At 35.8% G+C, this 17,782-nt stretch overlaps 1 protein-coding gene across 2 annotated transcripts in view; it reads left to right on the top strand.

Moving 5' to 3' along the window:
• The window catches only part of LOC140153079 (uncharacterized), a 52,947-nt gene that overhangs the window by 18,045 nt on the left and 17,120 nt on the right, over positions 1-17,782 (top strand). For both annotated transcript variants that reach the window (XM_072175696.1, XM_072175695.1), the window contains exons 2-4: positions 1,265-1,456; positions 6,854-6,944; positions 7,820-7,899. In XM_072175696.1, the coding sequence (XP_072031797.1) occupies positions 1,322-1,456; positions 6,854-6,944; positions 7,820-7,899 (306 nt within the window). In that variant the 5' untranslated portion in view covers positions 1,265-1,321. The remainder of the gene's footprint in view (positions 1-1,264; positions 1,457-6,853; positions 6,945-7,819; positions 7,900-17,782) is intronic.

Genomic DNA, 17,782 nt, shown 5'->3' on the forward strand with positions numbered 1-17,782 from the left:
TTACATACATGTAGCTTCCTTTTGCTCTTGAAACTAATTACTAACATTGATTGCGATTTCATTATTAGTTCATCAGCTGACAAGGTTTTGAATTCTTAATTCCAATTTTGCCAGCTGGCATACACTTTGTTTAAAAACATCACAGGAAATGATTTTGTACAATGGGCTATCCCATTTAAAATTCACACTCCTGCTGTGGAAAATTTTGGAAATATCTTCTACAAGGAGAGTAAGTTTTTCAAATGTAATTGGTCAGAGTTGATCATTTTGAACCCCTGTGTATAATGGCTTTACCTACATATACTTTATATATATCGTCCGCAATTGGAGTGAGTATTTCAAATGGCAGTTACCTAATTATCTATTTCATTGTTTTGAAACGTATACTCCCTCTGTAGAAGACTAGCTAAATCACAGGGGGAGTGTGGATTTAAAAATGTAATAGCCCAATGTCCCCAAATCAAAACACAGTCTGATGAATAATTTCATAAATGATCCAGAAATGAAGTCACCCCATCTCAATGTGTTTATTTAGATGGTGTGTCTGTGTGTCAATTGTTTCCAGGAAATCGCATCTCGCCACTGGGGTAGATCTACACGTAGAACGTAGAACGTGGCAGTTAATTGACGTTGGAAATATTACGCTGATAACAGATTTCCTAGCAGGGATCTATTCTGCATGTAATTTGATGTAAATACTGCATGCTGGTGTTAATGTGTGCTTCCCATCAAAATAAATGCATGTGAGCGATTAATATGTCTGCTACCTTGCAAACATGTTGTACAGGGAAAAAATGATTCACATGTAACTGCTGGTGCTGGGATAAATTTCACATGATCGGCTGTGACATCCCATGCCCATGTTCTGCTCCAATCATCATGTTCCCTTAGGTCATAATATATTTCATTTCTTTTATGTACCTAATGTATGTAAACAGGTATTTATATTGTCATTAATCTTAATTCAAAAGCCATCATTACCATGATGACTTCAAGGTCATCCTTCAGTTGAAATGAAAATTGGAATGACAACTTTACTATAGGCCCTTAAAAATGAACACATTGTTGCTAAGTGAATTTGTGCTTAAGTACCAACTGTAACAAGTGAAAGATTTGAGCCATGTAGATGTGTGGAAAAGGTAGTCAAGCAAAATGTTAACCCACAGTGCCCCCCCAATAGTGTCTACAGAAAGAGAGCTAGCTTGCTACTCAGTCATTTAAGTTTCATTATTAATTTGCATATTTTGTCTTCTTTTTGTTTCAGGTCAATGGCGAATGACATAATGGGACTGCATCTTTCCTTGCTGGTTGTCATTCCATAATGCCTCGCCTGACTGGAGGAGGTAGCTTAACCTCCAGCTCCAAATCTCTTCAAACTAGCCGGGGTAACAAACCTCTCAAAGTAGTCTCAGTCAACTTGCTCAATGATGATGAGGAATTGCAAATAAATGTGGAGGTAAGGATTAGTGCACATGCTAGAATTTAATAAAAAAAATTTTAAAAATTTAAATTGTCTTAACTTTGGTTTAGGTGGGGATGTGCGGATGGGACTCCAAGTTCCAACAAGTTCTTGAAACCAAAATTTAACAACAAAGTGACTTGAAATTATACCAATTTTGGAAAATTTTAGCAAATTTTATGAAATATTATACTTTCTTGGGGGAGGGTCTCAACTTTGGTTTCGGTGGGGATGTGCAGCTGGGACTCTGACAAATGACTCAAAATTTTACAAAAAAGTGACCCGAAATTATACCAATTTTGGGAAAATCTTAAAAAACTATGAAAAGTTGGAAAAACACCCTTTCTTAAACGAAATTTTCATTTAATTTAGGGCCAACCCCATTATGGCCCCATACATCCCTGTACCTTTGTTTCTGCACAGTAACATACAGTATGGCAGTTATGGCTTTGAGTGGATAAGGACTCGAATCAAAACTACAGTGGAAGAAGGAATAGATCATTTGAAAAGATCAAGATGAAGAGATAACACACTTGTAGCAAATCACGAACAATCATCACAATGTTTACAAGCAAAGTTTATAGATCACTGCATTCTTGGCATGCTAAAGTTGTGTAATTATGATCATAACCTTTATTACAAATCAGATCTATTAATTTGTATACCTCCTATTATGATTATTAGTTTTTAAAAACAATTTTGTATGTGTAGGTTGTGTAACTAAACAAGGTTATACTTTGTAACTAAGCAAGCCACCATGTACATGTAGGCGGTCACGAGCAGTTTAAGCTCTGGAATGTGTCCAGTTACAAAGTGCCTAATGAACTAGAATCCGGAATTTAATTCGACATTGTATTTGTGACCGCTTTGGTATTTAGATAAAAATGTAACACCGGAGTGGAATATTGGACAAGAAAAGTAAGAACAAACACCTTTTAAGGTTATTTAGGAGTCAGTTTTGTTGATATTCTTTTACCAAAGGCAAGAGGTCTTTTAGGCCAATTCGGATTGCTTATTAAAAATTTTAATGATCTTAATTATTGTCTCAAATTATTGGTGATTAAACAATTGGAATGAAATTGATCCCAGTGCATTTTTCAATTGTTGTATAAAATACCCAGACAAAAGGCTTTGTGACTCAGCTACAAACAAGCAAGTAGAATCCCAAACATTCTCATCTTTTATTACATAGTTAGGTAACCCCAATATACTTGCACACTCTTACAATGACCTCTAGATGAGCTTGCTACAAAAACTCATACTCCATAATTTAAGGTCAAATTTTGTGTTATGCTTGTTTTCAAGATTATGGAACTTTGAAATTGCACATGAGATCATTTTGACTTGATAGTGAAGTACATCACTACATGTAGATGTAGGACCCACATGCTCATCTATCAGGACACAGTTCATCAACTCTAATACATTTGTACATTCATTAAATGACCTTTGAAAATTTTGGTACAAAAACTCATACTCTGCAACTTGAGGTCAAATTTTGTACTATGATTGTTTGATTGATGTTATTGAACTATGCCATTGAGATGAGGCCATTGTGGTCCATAGTGCATGTTCATGGTCTTGTTCATGTCTGGAAGTTCACCTTCAGATTGGAAGAGAGTCTGTTATGGCAGTGACCATAAGAAATGTGGAATGTGAGGCATGTTTGTGGTTAGGTTTTACAGAATAAATACAGGGTTAAGCACTATTTCCTGTTTTGATGGGAAAATACTATGTGGTCTTGATTCTGGTCTTGACCATGGACTTTGATTTGAACATGATGTAAGGACAAGGTAGCAGGTTCTTGGGGGTGGGTGCACTCATTAGCGCCAATCCAGCTTGAAATGTGGGGGGGGGGGACACCTGGCTAAAATGGTTAACAAGTGGCTGAAAAGAACAAAAAATGGGTCATTTTGCCAAACGGAATTGGGACCCTGGAAAAAGATTTTTACAATGTATATTCTACAATGATACTGCTTACTCCCGTTATAGTACATTCTTTAATGTATTTTTGGCAGTAGGAATTAACGATTAAAATTCCTTGAAAATCCTGCATGGACAAATAATGCAAAGCAGAGCTCTTTTTGCTCAAAGGACAAAATGCTCCAAAAATTTGACAAGAAAGGGTGATATTTGTGGAATTTCAAGTACCCATGCTACGACCTCCTTCCTATTCAGTTTCAAGGACTTGAGTTTGTTTGGGCAAGGAAAAGCTTTTGGCTAATAGTCAAGAATGGGTTTTAAGGATTGTTTTCTTTATTTTCCTTTATATATTCTTTTCTTTTTGTTTTGTGTGTCACATATTTTGGAAAACATATGGCACATACCAAACTGACTTCAAATATCATGGTATTTTTAATTATACAAATTTGTTTTATAGTAAGCCTATAGGCTCACAAGTTTATGATCAGCGATGATGTGGGAGCAATACATGTACATGTACATTGCAAGGACCAAAATTTGTTTGAACACATTCACATATATGTATACATGTAAACTAATACTCCACATACATTGTATGTACAATTTCCATCAAATTCATCAAATGATGAAATAATTAGTAAACTACATCAGTAGTTTCAGGAAGGTTTTCTGTCCAAGCAGAAATAATGAGGTATTAAAGACAGAAAGCTCACTTTGCTGTTAAACATGGAGCTCTATGTGTGATTTAGTGCAAATTATATCGTATGACTTTACTTCAAAATTGCTCGTTAGTATACTAGTCCTAGTACAAACCACAAACACAACAAATTTGGCTAATTCCAATTAGAGTTTGGATGTGTCAAAAATATATGCCAAAAAAATGTACATGTAGGCCTAGCCTAGCCTACGGCTCTGTGAATGTGTGCATGTTATTATCCAACCTTTTCATCTGCCATTTCTCTCCTTGATTTGTTGTACAACCTACATTTAATTACAATGTACATTTGCATGTGGGAGAGCAAACTTTGGATACATTCACTTCCTGTTTCTACATGTATAACAAAATAAAATAAAAGTTAGTACGGTACATATTTTCATTTCCACTGACCTTGAAAAAAATAAGATCAATAAAAGTAAACAATTTTGTACACAACACATGGGTCATAAACACATTGTACAGATAGATCGGATGATCTAACGGGTCACAAGTTTCTTTGTATTTGATATCATATTCAATACACAAGTTTGTTGATGATCAAACTTCATTACAAGTAGTCTATGAACCTGCTACCTTGCATTAGCAGCCAATTTCAAGTGCTATGATCAGAATGTTTTGTGTGCGATATGATATCCCTGTGTTGTGGTAATGGTTCAGACCGGACGGTTAAAAAGTGAAAGTAACACTGCTGTTTGTCAGCTATTATATAAGCCTTGTGAAAAAAAAATATGTTCATGGTTTCCATTGTATTTAAAAAAATTGAAAATATGCCTATATGTTTTCCGTTACTAATTTTTTGTAAGAACCCCAACCCTGGAACTATATGCGGGTCTTATTTTCATTTTTGGAGTAATTCTGGTATACCCTGCGCATATGTATAATCATAACCCTAATCCTAGCCCTAAAAAATAGTGTGCGCAGGGTAATTAAGAATTGTATTGAAAACATACATGTAGGGTGCGCAGGGTAATCCAGATAATTGTACCAAAAATTTGTACGGGTATGTGGCACACAGACTTTCAGATACATTGTTTATGCTGATTTTCTCTTTACCTACTTTTTGCTGTTTTTGCTAACCATCAGTATACCAATTTTGAACAAAAAGCACCCAAAAATCACAGACATTTGCCATAATTGGGCGCTTTTTTAAGGGCACTTTTGCCAAAATGTGCCAAATTGGGCGCATTGGTATTCAATGAAAACCTACCCATCGATATACCAAAATTGCTGAAAAGGTATCCCAAAACCGTGGCACATCCCCAACGATTTCCCATATACATGTACCTTCAACCAGGGAGAGCCCCCCCCCCCTGGCCGGCATACAAATGTGGAGTACAGTAAAATGGTGTTTGGGTGCAAAATAGTTGCCTACATTTTATTTCTTATTTTGCATGACAAACCCAGAAATATTACTCACGGCTTGAGCTTTCGCCATCTTGGCTGATGGCTTGATCACAAGTGTCTGTTGTGATCCAGGTCCCACTGCGTTCCTTGGAGGTTGGATGCACTCTCACTCCCAGGGTTGAAAGTTGGTTTTAGCAGTGGATCATATACGTGGCACACAGACTTTCAGATACATTGTATATGCTGATTTTCTCTTTACCTACTTTTTGCTGTTTTTGCTAACCATCAGTATACCAATTTTGAACAAAAAGCACCCAAAAATCACAGACATTTGCCATAATTGGGCGCTTTTTTAAGGGCACTTTTGCCAAAATGTGCCAAATTGGGCGCATTGGTATTCAATGAAAACCGTCGTCGACGGGGCTTATTCTCTCAGTCACGTATATGATCCACTGCTAAAACCAACTTTCAACCCTGGGAGTGAGAGTGCATCCAACCTCCGCTGGAACGCAGTGGACCGGATCACAACAGACACTTGTGATCAAGCCATCGCCAAGATGGCGTAAAGCTCAAGCCGTGAGTAATATTTCTGGGTTTGTCATGCAAAATAAGAAATAATTTGATCTACAACCCTACTGATGCATCTGTTTACGGTAGTTGCCTACATGATTAGGATCTCAACATGCTCATGTGTCAGGACACATTTCTTTAACCCCAATGTCCGTTTCTACATCCATTTGAATGAGTAGGGTACAAAAATACATACATGTACTTCAGATAAACTTACGGTCAAATTGGATGGAGGTTTAATGATTTTCACTACACTAACAATGAGACAATTTGAGCACATAAATGTATAATTTGGTTCACCTGAAGTTTGGTAGTGACGTCAATGCTCATTCGCGGTTGCGCCGCAAGCGTGCTGACAAACCGCCCCTGTGCACGTGCGTGTACACTCGGGTCGTTTAACTTAAGGCGCGCGATTCAATACTGTGGCAAGCGAAATACGCACCTACGTCACTACCGAACTTGAGATGAACCAAAGTATAGATTGTAGTGCTCCAACACACATATCTTAAAATGTAGAAAAATAAAACATTTGGATATTTTTGTGTATGCATAATTGTCAAAAACACAAACTTGCAACATTACAATACATGTAAATATTTTCCTTGTAAAATGACCTGCAATCCAAGCTGTTGGTATTCCCATCAGCATCAGGTGTGTTTCCGGTTGCATATTCATTGATAATTAAAGGCAAATTAATTAATGCAGCCTTGAAGATTAACCTTCATTTAAATGTAATTAGATTGGCTAGATTGAGTCACATAATTGTACCAAGTTCAAGTATGAAGTAATTAGTTCTTGCTTATAATTTCACTGTGAATATCTTTGTTTGTTTTTTTCAGGGAAAGGCCAAGGTGCAAGATTTATTTGATGAAGTTTGCCAATCCCTCGGAGTTAAGGAAACTCAGTTCTTTGGGTTAGCCGTATTCAAGCGTAAGTTATACTGTAGTAACTGTACACATAGCAATATCTTATACACCATCCTTTGTACCAATTTTAAGTGGATTTACTGATTATAAATACTGTAATATTACCACAAATAATGTGGAGAAGGTATGCTAATTTTATTTCATGAAACAAGCCCATTTCTCATTAATTAAAAGCCTTTTATTATTCTCTTTCATTTGCCTCTTTTCTTTTTTTCTTTAAATTGTCTATAGTAATACTTTATATGAAAATAAATTCGCATGTTTGTTTGTTTCTAATCTTTCACTCAAATTTCAATTCTTCATTTATTGGACTTTATTTCAATTGATGTTAGTCAAAACAGGAATGCTTCTAGATAATCTTTACACAATTACAGACATTTTGTAACAGATTGAGAAAAGGTTGAGCTTGTTTATTAAAATGAAGAGGAGTTTTCAATTTTTTGACATCACCAGGAAAATTTTCATTATTGACTTCATCCTCTACCCATACAACTGAGACAAATTGGGCATGTCTGACATTTTGAAAGTTGAAATTTTGATTATCAGGGTTGATTATTGCCAGCTCAATTTTCAGATGATTGGCTTTTTCGTGAAAATAATCACGAAAGATTTTAGCCAAAATGAGTAAGTGATTCGGTGGGTGCCAGGAAATTTGGAATTAACTACATGTATCATTAGCCTAATGTGAGCTAGTTTGAAAATGACATGCACCTGGAATAGAAACAGAAAGAAATGTTTGCAGTGTCTTATCAAATAGCAAATACTACATACATAGGCCTACATATACATGTATAATTTGCAAGAAAATTAACACATTTGTTATACATGTCAACCCAAAATCATATTAAATGAGATTTTTGATGTTTTTTTGATTCACAGATGCTGAATATGAATTTTTAGACCCCAAATGTAAACTTTCAAAGCACGCTCCAAAAGGCTGGAAGTCTGATTCAAGCAATGTAAGTATACCAAGATGTAAAAAGAATTTCCATCCCAGAGATTGAGAAGGGAGGGGACAAGAACCAAAACATTTACATTGTAATGTTAATTTTCACTGATAATGGTTTTGAACAGCACAATATATTTCTTGCTATTGCAAAAAAAAAAAAATTTACAGACAGAACTGATATATAAAATTATCTTGCTTGTCTCCATACCATTTGTTAGAAATTGCATGTATGACAGCCAGACAATAAAACCATTGTACAAGGTACATCATAGATATTAAATTGAAACTTTTCTCCCCGCCAATTTAAAAATAGCCTCAGAAACTTTTTAGGATAAACCACAGACCACCAATAAATAATGTGGCTATACTTGGTTCCACAAACACTTCAAGAAATTTGTCCACATTTATGATTTCCCATGCAGTGAAAATTGAGCTTCCCTGTTGTGCAGTTATGTGGCCCTTTGAACCCCCTTGCATTCCTGTGTAGAGAAGCGGGTTAAAGTTTTGCCTGATGGTGCATGTGGTGGGGTAAATCATTAAGCCCTACCCAGTTTTTCATCATGACTTGTGGCCTTGAACTTCATGTGATGAAATTCTGGGGGAAATATTTCCCTATTAGCCTTATTTGGGGTCATTTACTTTGATTTCTCTATTTTATACTGATGACTGACATGTACAACATGCAGGAATGCAACCAAAGTTCATGATGACTGCACAAGACCTTTTTATTTCATGTGTGGTAGACTGCTGCTGTACAGATTTATGTGGCTAACATTCAGACACTATCAATTGATTGTGCATAATTCTTTCCAAATGCAACATGTCAAAAGAACTAAATTATTGTTGGTCTTTATGGTTGGTATTTGGTATAATTCTAAATATTTTCTCAGAGATATTGTTGCGTTTTGAAAAGCTATGAACATTTACAGCGTATGTTCATGTTAAAAATCATGATTTACAGCGGGATTTACAGTGTATGTTTAACTTTTTCTTGTGGATAAAATGGGGATAGGGCCAGGGCTGATTTTACCAAGGCTTTTGATCCTGAAGAGGAGGTCTACATGTTGGTTATGCATGGTACTAATTAAATGCATGAGAAGAAACATTACCCACAATGTATGTTATGAGCATATGTTATGTAAATATTTACAGTACAGGTGAATAACATACTTGTTGACCTTTTCTAAGGTCATGGTTCAAACAAAATGTTAAACATACTATGATACATGTAGGGGCCTATCTAATATATCAATGATCATGTTACCTGCATGTATTTATGTAGAGAGTTTGGTACATGCAAATTTTTGAGAGTCAAATTAGAAACCTTTCTACATGTAATATATTTTTGTTGATTTATCATGTGAAAAAAGTACTTAACTATCTAGAGGCTTAATTATCCTTGACAAGCTTTTATAAGCTAATCATGTACCATGATTAGGCATAGACTGGGCATAGACCTAAAGACACTAGATAAAAGTAGGCAAAATGAGCTATGTACATGCGCATAGTTCTAAATTAGATTTTTGGTGTCCTGATATGAGGTCATTCACATCAACACTTGGGACCCTAGATGCACCCCTTGGAAAGAATAACATTTCCAGGGTCTTACATGACAAAAGCCCTGGGGTCAAAGCCATAAAAATACCTTCTCTTATCTGGCTGCTTCTCTCTCATATTCATGGCAGGAAAAAGTGGGCAACACGGGGAAACTCATTGCAGGGAAATATTTGGTTTTTGACCAAAAAAATAAAGAAATACATAAGTCATACTGGAGGGAAATTTGGTCAAACCGGAGGGAAATTATGGATTGCTTGCAGGGGAAATTTTTTTTTTCAGCTTCTGCTCATATCCCTGTTTAGAAGCATGACACCATGCATAATCTCATAATATTTAGGCCTATGGCTACAATTTTTGCACTGTGTCAGGAAGAATAGTACATTAATATTTTGAATATTCTCATTTTAGGCCTATGGCTACAATTTTTGCACTGTGTCAGGAAGAATAGTACATTAATATTTTGAATATTTTCATATTTCCTGGTCTAAAAGATTATTATAAAAAATATTAAAGTAGAGTTTGTAGGCCTACTTGTTTGCGGAAGAATTTTTATTAGGGGGGTATCATTTTCTTCGGAAGGGGAGTTACCCGTCCTTTTTTTACAATCTCCAACAGTAAACTTGGAATCACTTGCGAAGGGCTTTAAAGTGGAATACAAAAAATATTAGTAGCAAATGAGAAAAAAAAGCATATTTCTAGGGCTATATTATGGCAAGAAATATGACAACAAAATATTTGGTTCAGCTGCAGAAATGGTTCAGTTTTCATGATAATTTGAGAATTAAAACCATTCCTTTCAAATCAATAGGATAAAAGACAGGATGAGCCAATCTGTAAAATACTCGGCTTATAATGTCTTACAAAACTGTAATCTATACTGTGTTAAACAAGCAGCAAATCAACATGTATGAAAAAAGGAAATATCCAAGCAATAAAATGTGTGGCTGAAATCCATAAAAATTGATTTCATAAGAACTTTATTTGTCACGCTTTTCAAAGTCTACTCCTATTGTGAAAATGCATCCTTATCAATTTTTATGGAATATTAAAAAGAGTTATGTTACGAAGGTAAGAAGCACTCATGTGTAAAGAAATTAGCATGGTATGCCCCTTGGGGTTGGTTGTAGATTAACATAGGTGACATACCATTGGTGATCTCTTCTCTTGTGTAATGCAGGGGCTCAGAATGGGAGAACTGTGTGGGTGTGCACAAGGTTGCCAGGGTGCCTCATCTGCCCAAATTGGCTGTGGAGTTGCTTTCAAATGGTTTGCCTGGCCTCAGAATATAGGCACTGGGCTCTGCAAAATGTGCATGTGAACAAAAGTTTGTTTGTTTTAAATGATATTCTTGTAGGAACGGAACAACGACCCATAATAGGAGAGGGTTACTGCGTCTGCTTGCAGTACCCCCACCCCAGTCTATGTCAAGCTGGCACATTTTAGGCCAATTACTACCTACAAACTTTTACATCTTTCAGGAAATGCCAAATTGAAAACTTGTTTCTTGACAATCCATTTTGGATGTTACACGAGCCTTCTGGGTAAAGAGAAAGTACCTCAATTTTGGATTAAAAATCATGCTAAGAATTTTGGGGTAATGCATGTTGATTATATTAATAAGATGTACATTTTGTAGCTGCATCCTTTGCACCTAAACAATAGTATGGCATTGACAGTCAAAACATCCACAACATTCATTCATAGTATTTAGAATGCTTAGTAGGCCTGTATATTACTATATTATTATTAAAAGTTTCAGGGTGTGGCAGTTTTCCATGGTATATTTCGTTTTGCAGATTTTCACAGGTTTTCAAATTGTTGAAGTGCTGAATTACTCTTTTTAAGTGTCTTTGTCACCACTTCAATTCAGGAAGTGCAAAATTTGGTGATTTCTTTGAATTTGGTGAAAAATGTCCTTGGTACAGTAATGTTTGCACATTTGATCTGAAAATGGCAACTCTGTTCTCAACAGATATTTATGCAGTGACGTGGCTAACTGGAAAACCCAACATGGTCCTTTAATATCGCAATGAATGTTGTTTTGTTACATTAAAAAATATATATTTATATAAATTATTAAATCACATGATTTTCTTTAGGTAGGCCTACTTATAAAATTGTGTGGTCCAAAAACTCTAGACATTGTTTCTTTCTAGGAATGGAGCTTCTTTGATATGTAAGAGGCCTATGTTTTTATAAGAATAAGGGTAAAAATAAGAGTTATTCCACCAAGATGCAGTTTTGGGAAAAAAAGTAATACCTGGTTCACCTGAATTTAGTCGGGGACTCACTTCAGTCTAAACAGGACTCACTTTTGTTTTTGTAAGTTTTAACACTATGGACCACAATGGCCTCATCCCAATGGCATAGTTCAATAATCTCAATTAAACACTCATAGTGCAAAATTTGACCTCAAGTTGCAGAGTATGAGTTTTGGTACCCAAATTTGCATAGGTCATTCAAAGAATGTACAAATGTATTGCTTGGGGTTAAAGAACTATGCCCTGATAGATGAGCATGCTGTGGATCCTAGCGTAACTTTTAACTTTCCCCATCCTTTATTTCAATGCTCATTTTCTGTTCTTGAACTTCAGATACAAATTGTCAATTTATGTATAAATCTTTTGTGTTGGTATTATTATTTTTTAGAAAGAAAAAAACAATGTAAATGTAAACTTTTGTAAGTGCATTTAGAGTTTTTGCATTTTTTTAAAGCATTATTTGAGGCTAAGAAGGTTCAAAATGTAACACAAAATAGCTTAGCCAGAATGAGGGAGGTGGTTGTGATTAGCCTAATAATTACGATTGATTGATCATTAAAATAATAATTTCATAATAATAATAATAATGGCCCAAGGTTTTTAAACATGTGCATGTCCACATGCACGATGAAGGCAGTATATAACTTGAGTAAGTTGGGTATTCTGATTGTTAAATAGAAAACCTTCATAAATGATAACAATCACTTATGCATGACAATATGCTCATCCTATCAACATACTTTGAAGAAATAAAATGTGGAAAAGAACAGTCAATCACAAGCATGCTACAATGATGATTTAATGCAAGGTTCAATAGATTAGTGCCATTAGCATGATTGGGCTGATAATGGAAGCATTCAGAATAAAGAATGTTAAGAAGAAAATTAAAGGACATTCCAATATTTGTTGTAGTGGAATGATTGACTGGATCAGGGATAACTGAAGAGTTGTTTGTAGCCTTCTGTTTATAGGCCAACTTGCGTGCATGTATTGGGGGGGCAGTAGCATTTAGCCAGGGAGAAGGGGAAGCTTCCCCTGTGAAAAGTCTTGAATGCTGTTGTTGTCATGATGGTCATGGTCATTGGCATTGTTATTCTCATTAATAAAGCCACGCATACATTCCCGGGATACGTTCTTGGGATACATTCCCAAATCCCAACCCATCCTCAGAGGGCCTGTAGGTCAAATTCATGCCCACCAACTGCTCTCCACTCCAGTATTCGGCCCTCAGACTAACTGTAAAATGTGAAGGAATATAACAAACTGGGATGGGGTAGGCCAATGTTTGTGTCCCTGAACAATAAAGTTGAGAATAAGTCAATGAGAACTTTTTTTTTTTTTTTGATTTGATTTGTTCGGGTTGTGAGAACCCTGGATAACCCAAGAAAGCCTCTATTGAAGCTTATTTCCATTGGGGTCCATTTGAACGCCGGGACGGGTTGGGAACATTCAGGGGTTAACACCCTACTCTTTTCGAAACTGGCTGCGAGATACATGTACAGGTATGGCTCTCTGCACACGGGACCGACGGCTTAACGTCCCCTCCGAAGGACGGAGTACTTTCATGATTCATTTACCCAATTCTAAATGAACCACTGTGATAGCAATATGTTGGTACATGTAAAGCATGGTAAAATAGGCGTATTTGACACAATTTAACCATATTCAAAAGCTTTAAACTATGAAAAATCTAACCATGTTCATCAGCTTTAGCCCACATCACATGCCTGAACTAAATCCTTGCCATTCTTGCCCTAAAAACCTGGAATATGTTGGAATCATTTTGATCTTGATTTGTTATTCTATTTGTGTAAGTCCTGTACACAAAATTCCCCTTAAATCTCTCCCTGTTTAGTAGGCCTAACCCTTGGAAAAAACCCTGCTCATATTGCCTACACAACAAGCATTGAGGTTTATCAGACCTCCAAATGACTTCACGTACTAAGGAATGCCCTGTGAATAAGACAAGTTCAAGCCGGATTCTAAATATACCTGGTTAAAGTTCAAACGTAATCCACCTTGGTATGCCGCTAAGAGATGGGTAGGCTCTTGGCAATTTTCTCCCAATTAGAGCGGCAAGCTATAAAATCTCTGCCAGCAAAGCTAAAATGCTCTTTTGAATTTAAGCTAACAACTTGTAACATGTGGTGGATTCAATATTAGATAATGTACAAATTGAAGGTATTTGCTCAGTAGATACATTTTAAGCATTAAACCATGCCCATGCTTGTACAATGTAGGTCCCATGTGTCCATTCAAAAAGGAGACTCACCCTGATACACAGTTTGATGACACTGTTTGAGATATATCAAAATTGTCTGATCCAAACAGAAAATTTAACAAGGTAAACAGATTCGGCAATCGGCATGCCTGCAAAATAATATGTAGGGAACTCGGGATCAGGAACCATTATTGCAATGTTGCAATTTGAAGGACAATAATCTGGCATATAAAAAAATGCAACCATATAATAAGAAATGGTCAAATGATGGGAAAAATATTGCAGTTGTGGAGGAACAATTAATTGTGTATGTTTCCCAGAAAATAACCATAAATAATGAAGGAGGCGGCCTATATGCTTCACCCTAGCAGGGCGGAAGACAATGCAAGACACACACTAATATATGCGAGGATCTGAAATAAACATATTCAAATGTATTTTTCACTCATGCAGTACACGGTACATGTATGATACTGGGAAATCTCAAAGCATGCCACTTTACAATGTATATTTAGGCCATCTTAATAATAGTTTGTCTCAAACTTCAGTCCCCACACGCATTAGGCCTATATGTAGTAAAATCGCCCGTTTTTGCCCGTTATGGTTGTGTGATCCATAGTGAGAGTGTCTACCAATTGATCAGTCAATCAAAATTAAACAAATGATCAGTTAATTACTTTTGATTCTTCACTTTCCACAAAATGTGTCCTGTGACAGCAAGAGTCTAAACTTTGAAAGAGTTCATCATGCATTCCCACAGAGTGCTTGCGGGTATAGGGCAAAAGCCAGTGGAGTCACAAGAGCACACAAAAGCGATCAGTGACAAAAGCTAGCTGCTATGCCAACAGGTATGGGAATCAAAGTCAAGGTCATGACATGTCATGCCATTTTGCAATTTCACATCAGGATGAGCCAGGGAGCCACACATACCTTACATAGTATGATGACCAGTAACTTTCACTTAAGTTCTTTTTCATATGGAGCCATGAAGCCAATATCTTGAAAAATGGACCCATACTGTACTTTCATCCTCACTTTCATTGATTTTCATGCAGAAATTATTATATTAATCAATGGGTACAAAAAATGTATATATAAATCCTAGTATTTTATAAATAAGTTTGGTTAAACCATAGATTTTTAAAAATTGAAGATTTTTGGTTAAAACAAATGAACAATATTAATATGAGCAATGAATGGAGAGAGCAGAAAAATCAGGACTCAATTGACACATCCCAAAGTAAAGGTGTTCATTGTTCTGAGAAAATAGTTCAAATTATTCACTTATCACGTCAAACGATGATCCACATTGCACACAAAGATTTATCATTAACAAGTTTACCACAATTACATCAGCATGAGATTGCAGATTGTCTTGTCTTAAAAACTTTCTCAACCAAAAAACCACACAACAAACACAGATTAGCTATAACAACATTCCATTCACAACTTTGTAATGGTTATCTGATAACCAATTATTGATTAGTATGCCACATACAATGTAAAATCAAAATAATTGATCAGCAAGAAACTTATAGCATCACAAGGTGGGTTCGTAAGTTGATTGTACTTTTGAATGCATTCATGTATACAAATTGTCAGTCTGCATGGCATCCTCTTGTATCTCAAAAGGCTGCCTTGTGGGATTTTTATCATTGATTGTATTTCATGTTGTTATTTTAGATTTCATCATGCTTCTCTCTTTTTATGAATGGACACAAAATTGTAATATTGTAATAATACCATAAATTAATATATTAAGTTAATTTTATACTAGTGTATCTCATTACAATTAGATGACAATAATACAAAAATCGAAAAAGGCAGCCTTTTGAGATATGAGAGTATGTAGGGCAGCTGACGTTACAATATAGGTATGTTTGCATACCATGTATGTAACCCATATTTCAAGACTGCTGACTTTTACCTTTTTATTGACACATTTTACAGATTTGGAAGGTTAGAAAAATGTCTGTGGGTTGATATCCTGCTCTATGGGTTTATAGCAGAGCTTTTCTTAGAAAGATAAAAGAATTCATTAAATATCTTCTGATGATTACAGCCCATTTCATCATGCATGCAGTCTAATTATTAACTTTTCCCATGCCATAATCCAAAAATATTTCACAAAAAAAAACCCCAACACCCGGTCAAAGTGAAAATTGGCAGGCTGGCCTCCATATCTAGCTAACCTGGATTCTTGTGTGTGAAACCAACGTGGGAAAAAGAGCCTGGCAAAAATACATGCTTGGCTATCTGCAACACCCAACATCTGTGAATGGAGTCTTGGGGCATACAATGTTCGCAAGTCACTATGGACCACAATGGCCTCATCCCAATGCCATAGTTCAATAAACTCAATTAAACAATCATAGAGCAAAATTTGCCATCAAGTTGCAGAGTATGAGTTTGTGCAGCCAAATTTTCAAAGGTCATTCAATGAATGTGCAACTGTATTCTGTACTCTGATAGATGAGCATGTTGTGGATCCTAGTGAGTTGCATAGTTCATATTGACTGGATTGGATGATGCAAAAATGATGAACGAACACTAGTACAATGTAGCAAAGCTTACTGTTGCAGTATAGTCCTCTATGATGGGGATTCCCCCTTCAATAAAATTTTGGAAGTGTGATGAACAGTGATGGCGCCAAAGGCCAATGGGTCATGGGGGAATTTGCCCTCTCCATATTTGCTCCCCCTTCCATCAGAACAAAAAAACATCCAGATTTAAAAAAAAACATCCTTGCCTTGTGCCACCAATGGTCATGAAGCCCTCAAGCAAACTCTCAAACCCTTTATGGAATTGACCACCTCCTTTGAAATGAAGTAAATCCCTCCTTCCACAAAAGCAACCACATACAATGTCGAAAAATTTACCTTTCAAACAATTTTGAGTAATAAAAACATTTAAAATTGTCTTGACATTTTGACCTTTAAGGCCAATTTTCAACAGTAAAGTTCAAAAACATTAGCTATCTGTGGCATTTGGAAGGCTAAGGAGATGTCATTTTAATGTGCATTTGAAAAACAATCTGACATGATAGTACATGTAGTACCCCCTAATCCTCTTTGATCAAATACTCAACCCCAGAAAGTCTTACGGTGAATGAACTTTAAGATATTTGAATGTAAAGGCCCATTTATATACATTGTAATTACATTATTGAAATTATGTTGGAATTATGTATAGGCGACTTATTTTCCCTTTATTTCATAAACCCTTGAGTTAATTTTTCACCCATGGAATGTTGAATAGGAATTTGGACTAAACTGATCAGTGTCAGTGTACTACTGGGATATGGCCAATAATTTGAGGGTATTTGGCTGTGTCTCAAGAATTTTGTGATTAATTTGGTTCAAAAATGGTTGTATTTTGAGGAATTTGGCAGGCCTGTTTCTAATAAAGTTGTATTTTTATACAATATGTTGCAATGAATTATTGTCATCATAAAATTTAATTGATTATTAATTGTGAGAAATTTACTTGTAAACAAATTAAAGCCATATTATAACATTTCTTTAAAAATAGATTAGTATTAATTTTCAATAAAATATTAGCATTTACTGTCAGATATGTCCCCTTTTAATTTTGAGCCAAACAAGTGAGGTAAAGCAAAGAAAATCGGAATTTACAACTAGCGCCAATGCATGTCACGCCGGCGGTTGTTATATGGTACGACCCTCTGGCGTGTGTGTGTCCCGCACACCGTGTACGTAGTACTGTGTTGACATCGCATATGCGTTCAACTAATATTTCTATCGTAATAATAAAACGCTGATTCAGGTGGTTTATTCAAAATCTTGGATTTTGACAAAACTACAGCACCTAAAGTCTTGATTTTTGCAGAGAAT

Source organism: Amphiura filiformis, chromosome 5 (genome assembly GCF_039555335.1).
Source record: "Amphiura filiformis chromosome 5, Afil_fr2py, whole genome shotgun sequence".
In the NCBI taxonomy this organism is placed as follows: domain Eukaryota; kingdom Metazoa; phylum Echinodermata; class Ophiuroidea; order Amphilepidida; family Amphiuridae; genus Amphiura; species Amphiura filiformis.